General features: G+C 32.0%; 1 protein-coding gene across 1 annotated transcript in view; it reads right to left on the bottom strand.

Moving 5' to 3' along the window:
• Positions 1-6,819, bottom strand: part of LOC111708056 (uncharacterized) — a 19,031-nt gene extending 12,212 nt beyond the window's left edge. The window contains exons 1-6 of the mRNA XM_023481308.1: positions 6,624-6,819; positions 5,392-5,446; positions 4,873-4,914; positions 1,300-1,430; positions 767-858; positions 544-612 (exon numbers count right to left, since the gene is read on the bottom strand). Of these exons, the coding sequence (XP_023337076.1) occupies positions 544-612; positions 767-858; positions 1,300-1,430; positions 4,873-4,914; positions 5,392-5,446; positions 6,624-6,669 (435 nt within the window). The 5' untranslated portion in view covers positions 6,670-6,819. The remainder of the gene's footprint in view (positions 1-543; positions 613-766; positions 859-1,299; positions 1,431-4,872; positions 4,915-5,391; positions 5,447-6,623) is intronic.
• Between the last annotated feature and the right edge of the window lie 1,297 nt (positions 6,820-8,116).

The raw sequence follows: 8,116 nt of genomic DNA, 5'->3' as shown, positions 1-8,116 counted from the left end.
CCCCCCCCTTAGTTAGTTTATATTAGAATTATAATTATTCCCTAAATGTAATGAACAAAGTTAGAAGTTTGTTAAAACAAGAATTAAACATATTCTTCTATAATATTCATGAAAGAAGATATTTAGATATTTAGCTAATGTACAAACTAATGCAAATGCTAATGTAAACAAGACAGAATTCTGAAATACAAAATTTAACAACAATAATATAAAAAGGATAATATAGAGCTTGGATTACAGGATATTTCAAGGCTCAGTAAAACATATATGTAGATAGATAGATAGATAGATAGATAGATAAATAGATAGATAGATAACTAGAAATAAGATAGATGGATAGATAAATATTTGAGAATAACTTTTGACGCCTACAAGTCATAAGGTGGGTGAAATCGTTAAAAAAATCGTTACTTTTCATAAGGATAAATAAAAATCGGAAATTAGTAATATGCCTTGAAAAGTTGAGACTATAATGACTCTGATATAAGTATCTAATATCTAAGGGCTATATTATATNCCTCAGGATAGGGTTAATGTTCTGACCTGATCTACACTGCATGCATTCTCATCAGAACCATCGGCACAGTCCAGCTGCTCGTCACAAAACAAAGCCTTGAAGTGATAGACACAAATTGATTATTTATTAAATATGTTGTTTTATATCTATTTATGTAATTGGTATGAAGTGCAAAATTTACAAGGGGAACAAATGAAACCATGTTAATTTGCATAGAACAAAAATAACATCTATTTTCATTTTCTTTACCTTGGAAATACACTCTCCATTTCCACACTGCAGCAGACCGTCGGCGCAGACCGGTTCGTCAGTTTTCAGGTTGGGCAGAACACGACGCGGCTCTGCAAAGTGAAAACAATTTAGACCGGTTCGTCTGTTTTCAATTTTCAGGTTGGACAGTACACGACGGGGCTATGTCATTTAAAATAATTTAGACCGGTTCGTCTGTTTTCAGTTTTCAGGCTGGGCAGTACATAATGGGGCTATGCCAATTTAAAATAACTTAGACCGGTTCGTCCGTTTTTAGGTTTGGCAGATCACGACTGGGTTCTGCAAACTAACAGTAGTTTAGACCAATGCATTAGTTGGCAGGTTGGGCCGAACACACCAGGGCTCTGCAAATTAAAAATAACTTAGACCGATTCATCAGTACCTACGTTGGGCAAAAGGGGTTCTGTAAATTATAAATAAATTAGATAGGTTTATATTGAACAAAATATACGTTATACACAATTATTAAAAATTGTACATTTTTTATCTAAAAATATAAAAAAAACACTTACTTGAAAGGCTGTCACAGTTGTTTACTTTTGCTTTCCAATCGCAGGTTTGTTTAACAATATCGAAAGCAAGTCCTGAAGGGCATCTGACGGCAGCCAGCCTAATTGTCCCGGCTACACCGGCTCTATCACATCTGGAGCATAAAAAGACAATTAGAGAATTATTTTGTGTTCTTCAAAAAGTTTATTTTAATATTTTCCCCATAAAATATTGATTCGTTCTGAGTAAAAGTATGTGTATCAATCAGATAGAAAATTAATAAATATTTTTTTAAAAGGGTTCTGAGGCAATGAGGAAAAATTTTAAATCATAATTATCATAATGTGCAAGATTCTGATGTTATAGAAAGGCCCCTTTTTAGCTTTAGATTCAGTTTGGTAGGTTAATTTTTTGTTGTCTATAATCATTTAAAAAGCAGCGAAAAATGTTATTCAAAGAAAAGATATACAGTATATACTACAGGGTGATTTTTAAAAGTCGATTTCTTTAAAATGTTTACCAAAGCATATCAAGGTACAATAAAAAGTTGATTTTAATATTTATTAACGCGACATTTGATTAAGAAATTGTTTATCTCTACCATTGTTAATATTTCTTTGCTTAAAGAGGCTCGGAAGCAACTTCAAAACTTAGAACCCGATATTTGGACAATTTGACATTTGTACATCACATAAAGGACGAATTTAATATTTTAAAAGCAGGAAGATTTCTCATGTATTTAGGGTTCTTCAAAGTTATTACAACTGGTAAAAACCATAATAGAATATGTTTGAAAAGATTATTTTATGGAGAAAATGGAAAAAAATGCCGAGAAATGCCGTATTTTCACACTGTTTGACCTGTTTAAGGAAGACATGTAATTTTTTTCTGGTTTTAGCCATTGCTTTTTTGGGAATTATCAAATGTCAGACAATCACCAAGAAATTGGGAGATTTTCTTAATCAATATTGCGGATTTTCAGCACTTAAATGAAAAATATCGACTTTAAAAATTCACCCTGTGCAGTGAATAAATCAATAAAATTTTCATTTTTCCCTGAAGCAATAAAGAATGTTGCTTTTAGGATATACCAAACTCAGATTAAAATTTAAAAATAAGTTAAAATTTTCAATTTCTTTTTTTGAAATTTCAAAAATCACATTTCTCCCTGTTTCGAGGTTTCCAACGGTAATGTATGTAATATACGTAATCCAGATATCTTAGTTTTAGCATAATTTATACACATAGAAGCTAAATTACCTAGCAATGAGGATATGAAAACCTAATCTTTTCCCTTGAATTCCTAATATTAAATTATACCTAGTATTTTATTAAATATACTAAATCTACCAAATACGCGCATTAAAGATTAAGTTATTTTACAGATTTAGGAGTTCAACAACCACTCAGATTTTGTTATCCAAACAAAAATTAAACAAAAGATGTTTTCCAAAACTGAAAACAAGTATATTTAAATTATTAAAGGGGATAATTTTCAAAATGTTAAAGAGCTAATCTGATTTTTATGACACAAAGTTTCAAATTTTGATCATTCTACCCCACTGTGACATTTTGAGTGTTGTAAGATCATGGTTAAATTGTCTTCAAATAAAATATCGGGTGTTTCGTGAATTTTAAAATACCCGTTGACATATTCTTTTTGTATAACGCTTTCATTTGTTTCAAATTACAGTGATAAACAGAAAATTCTGAAATAGGAAGACGATTTTTAAACTCAAGTTTGGACTTGTTCAATGAACATTAGTAATTGTACAGTGTAAATAGACCCATTTCATTTAAACAGTGCTTTTTAAGTTACTAGTCACAATATTTGCTTTGTAACAACATCAACACACTTAAGTATTCCTATAATGTTGTCTTTCTATTCCATTGTTTTCTGGTTATCACTGTAGTATACATTAAACCCTAATGTGTTCATTGAACACTAATGTGTACACTGAACACTAATGTGTACACTAAACACTAATGTTTACACTGAAAACTAGTGTGTACACTGAACACTAATGTTTACACTGAACACTAGTGTGTACACTGAACACTGCAATGTGTACACTGAACACTAATGTGTGCACTGAACACTTATGTGTACACTGAACACTAATTTGTACACTGAACACAAATGTGCGGAATGAACACTTATATGTGCACTGAACACTAATGTGTGCACTGAACACTAGTGTGTACACTGATTACTAATGTGTGCACTGAACACTAATGTGTACACTGAACACTAATGTGTGCACTGAATACTAATGTGTACACTGCACTGATGTGCACACTGAACACTAATGTGTACACTGAATACTAAATGTGTGCACTGAATACTAATGTGTACACTGAACACTAATGTGTACACTGAATACTAATGTGTACACTGAATACTAATGTGTACACTAAATACTAATGTGTACACTGAACACTAATGTGTACACTGAACACTAATGTGTGCACTGAATACTAATGTGTACACTGAACACTAATGTGTACACTGAACACTAGTGTGTGCACTGAACACTTATGTGTGCACTGAACACTAATGTGTTTACTGCACACTAATGTGCACACTGAACGCTTATGTGTACACTGAACAATATTGTGTGAATTGAACACTAGTGTGTACACTGAACACTAATGTGTGCACTGAACACTAATGTGTGCACTGAACAATAATGTGTGCACTGAATACTAATGTGTAACTGAACACTAATGTGTCCACTGAACACTAATGTGTACACTGAACACTCATGTGTACACTGAACATTGATGTGTACACTGAAAACTAATGTATGCACTGAACACTAATGTGTGCACTGAATACTAATATGTACACTGAACACTAATGTGTGCACTGAACACTAATGTGTACACTGAACATTTATGTGTACACTGAACACTAATGTGTACACTTAACACTAATGTTATCATTCCTTGCATTACTATTAACTTATATAAAGAGGCTGTATACGTGACGGCAAGTGACCCTCCCTGACCAAGGATGACATATATGTATTGCCAATTTTTCGCAAGCCACTTTTACGAAAAACCACAAACCAAGTTTTTTATTTTCAAATAAAAAACATAACTTTCATAACTTTCACCCAGATTAGGGCTTAAAGGGGGTAGCATTTTGAATCTGGCATGCGACTCTTTGAATATAGGTAGATTTGATAATAGTCTCTTTAATAAATAGGAAAAACGTTGACAGTTCCTTTAAATAATAGATAAACGTTGATCGTCCCTTTAAAGAAAGGGAATAAGGTTGACCGTCCCTTTAAGTAATAAGAAAAAGATTGATAGTCTCTTTAAAGAATAGGAAATACCGTTGACAGTCCCTTTAAAAAAAGGAAATCACGTTGACAGTCCCTTTAAAGAATAGGAAATTACGTTGACAGTCCCTTTAAAGAATAGGAAATTACGTTGACAGTCCCTTTAAAGAATAGGAAATTACGTTGAAAGTCCCTTTAAAGAATAGGAAATAACGTTGACAGTCCCTTTAAAGAATAGGAAATTACGTTGACAGTCTCTTTAAAGAATAGGAAATCACGTTGAGAGTCCCTTTAAAGAATAGGAAATACCTGACAACATCTCTGCAATCTCCTTCCGGTTCAGCTTTTAATCTAAATCAAGGGAAAATTGAAATTAATTCAGAAACATAATTACAATTATCTTTTAGCATTTTTTGTGTATTTTGCATGTCTTCATTTTAAAGGGGAAAATACTAATCGAACAAATTTGAAGACCTTTAATCCTTTACCCAATTGTGACAACAACGTCAATTAAGACAAAATATTCAGAACTATAAACCTTTGAGTGTTTGACCTTTGATATTTATAAATAAGAGGTTAAACAGTCAAAGAATGAAATATCTGGTTAAAAGGTTTAAATAAAACACCAGGTTGCAAAATATGTGTTGAGTAATCAGTAAAATTGCGTCTTTTATAATCTCCTAAATTCCTTTCTCCGACAAATCCAAAGAGTAGAAAAAACTTTTTTGGACGAAAAAATTTGCCACGACTTGAGAAGTTTATTTTGTTCTAAAACTTGAGTTTTAAATTTATTTTTAAGATAAAAATGAAAAAAGATGTACCACAGACCTGAAATATTCGTCTGATATTCTGTCTTTACACAGCTCTTCTGGAGAAGACTGACCTGAAATTAAAAAAAATATCTTAAAAGTCGTCTTCACATATTTACTAATAATATCTATCTATTATCTATCTATCTATCTATCCATCTATCTATTTACCTTTTTATCTATCTATCTATCTATCTATCTATCTATCTATTTATCTATCTATCTATCTATCTATCTAATCTATCTTTATATCTATCTTTCTATTCATCTATTTATCTATCTATCTATCTACAGATACAGAGATAAAGATACTGATATACTGAGATACAGATACAGAGATACAGATACACAGATACAGATACAGAGATACAGATACAGAGATACAGATACACAGATACAGATACAGAGATACAGATACAGAGATACAGATACAGATACAGATACAGATACAGATTCAGATCCATTCCTAGTATGAAATGTTGCATGTGCGCTTGAACCACAAAATGGAGTTAAATTCTTCCTACAGGGTATAATTATCATCAAATTCACATCCGTTCTACTTCCGTACTCTGTCTAAACTATCTATCTATCTATCTATCTATCTATCTATCTGTCTGTCTACTTGTCCATCTGTCTATCTATCCATTTTTCGTTCTATCTATATGTCTATCTTATCGCTTTATTTATCTGGCTGATATTTTAAGAAATCTATCCTATAATGTTTTACTTGTTTTCACATGGGATAACTTATATCCAAGTTGTGCCAAAAATCACAAAGATACAGTTAGAACCAGAAATCCTGGGAAGCATGGTCCTCTTAGTCTTTCTAAGATATAAATTTCTGTACTTGTGTCCTAAGCATTTTCAAAGAAAAATTTGCTGCAAAATTACAAATTACAGAATGCTTAGGACAAGTTTCTCCAGCAAAATTAGAAACAGAGAACGATAATTCCACTGTTTTCTGGTTCTCTCTGTTACTTCAATATTTAAGTTATCTTTGCAGAGATATGAATTGATGTTAGCTAAATATCAGGTAACTTTCTTTAAAGAAGAATATCAAACTGCAAGGCTGTGACCTTCCTTAAAAAAAGGGAGGAGGGGGGGGGGCACTTTCATTTCCACCCCTCACCCCCTCCATTTCCTCCCATTAATCCTGCAAAGAGAGCTACAAATTTCAAAAATATCATAATAATTAAATATCTTCGTTTGCCTAAAAAAATAATAAACATAAAATTTTTTTATTAAATTTACCTTTGGTTAAACTTAATAAAGGAATTATAAGAATTAATGCCCGCATTTTATTTTGATTTAATTTGTCTTTTTGGTTTATTTACTAACAGTACGCAGATAACCGGATATTGACGCACACGCGCGTTTTTTGACGCGCGGACTTATAGCGTACAGAGTATACGCACAGACGCTTAGGCACGAACTGACGCGCATTCTTAGCACCTAGAGCACCCCACAGCACCCTCGCAGATATATAGTGCATAGCTTCATTTCTGCTCAATTTTACTTTCATCAAGGAGAATATTTAGGATCATTATATGGAAGTGGAAAATGATCAAGGAGAATATATAGGACTGTTATTAGATAGAAGTGGAAACAGATCAATGAGAATATATATAGGATTGTTAGATAGAAGTGAAAACAGATCAATGAGAAAATAAAGGATTGTTAGATAGAAGTGGAAACAGATCAAGGAGAATATATGGGATTATTAGATAGAAGTGGAAACCGATTAAAAAGACTATATGTTAGATAGAAAAGATAGCAATGAGAATTAATAGGATTGTTAAATGTGCATATGGATACAAATGAAGAAGAATACAAGAATTGATATAAAGGCACGCTCCATGTACTTATTTGTATGCACTGTTCTGCATCGTGCAGTACTACAGTNGTCCCTGAATATCTCATTAATTTTATTTTAGAGGCAGATCGGTGACGGCAGAAGTAGAGACAAAGGAACCAAACAAATTATAGAGAAGATTGTTAACTAAAAATAGAAATCATTCTCCTTTCAGTGAAGTCAGGGAATACATAAAAATCACGAAACCTATCAAAGAAGAAGCTTTCTCGACCATGAGCTACCCAGAAAGTGACCCTAAAATGACAAAGATCAAAGAATCTGACAAATCTTTCCCTGGGATGTTTAGAAAGATGAAAATATCCGTACTAAGCCTAGGGGTGTCAGAAATTGTTTTTTTAGCATATTTTTAAAAACTACTATAAAACTTTTAAAGTTTAATTTTTGATGAAACTTTTTGTTCTGGATGATTGCAAATATCTATAAAAACTTTCTTAAACCGGCATATTTTTTCTATTTTCATTTAGTTAACAGTTTGAGTCAAAATAAGTATTAATAAATATTGCTTTATATCGAGTAGATATCCTTAAACATATCGATGTGAAACCTTTCAGAAAGTAGGAAAGATTCTGCAGAAAAAAGTTGCCAAACCAAACAGAATTTATATTTTAAACAAAAATATTTAGAACTTACATAGAAGCTTTTCTGGGTTGCACTTTACTCTAGTTTTGCATTATTTTCATTTGTGTAAAACAGTATAAAAGAAATTCCGTCGATGGTTTAAAACTAAATTCCCCTCTAATATATATTCTATTCTCTATGTTTAAAACTAAACAGCTGAGGAATGGCAAAAACACCAATTTGTAATCCCAAAATCTTATAATGGAAAGTAATTGTAACAGGGAATACGGAGTGCAGGGTACCACAATATACT

This window comes from Eurytemora carolleeae, unplaced genomic scaffold, assembly GCF_000591075.1.
Source record: "Eurytemora carolleeae unplaced genomic scaffold, Eaff_2.0 scaffold5, whole genome shotgun sequence".
Taxonomy (NCBI): Eukaryota; Metazoa; Arthropoda; class Copepoda; order Calanoida; family Temoridae; genus Eurytemora; species Eurytemora carolleeae.
Note: the sequence above shows the minus strand (reverse complement) of the source record. Positions and strands in the feature narration are given on the sequence as shown.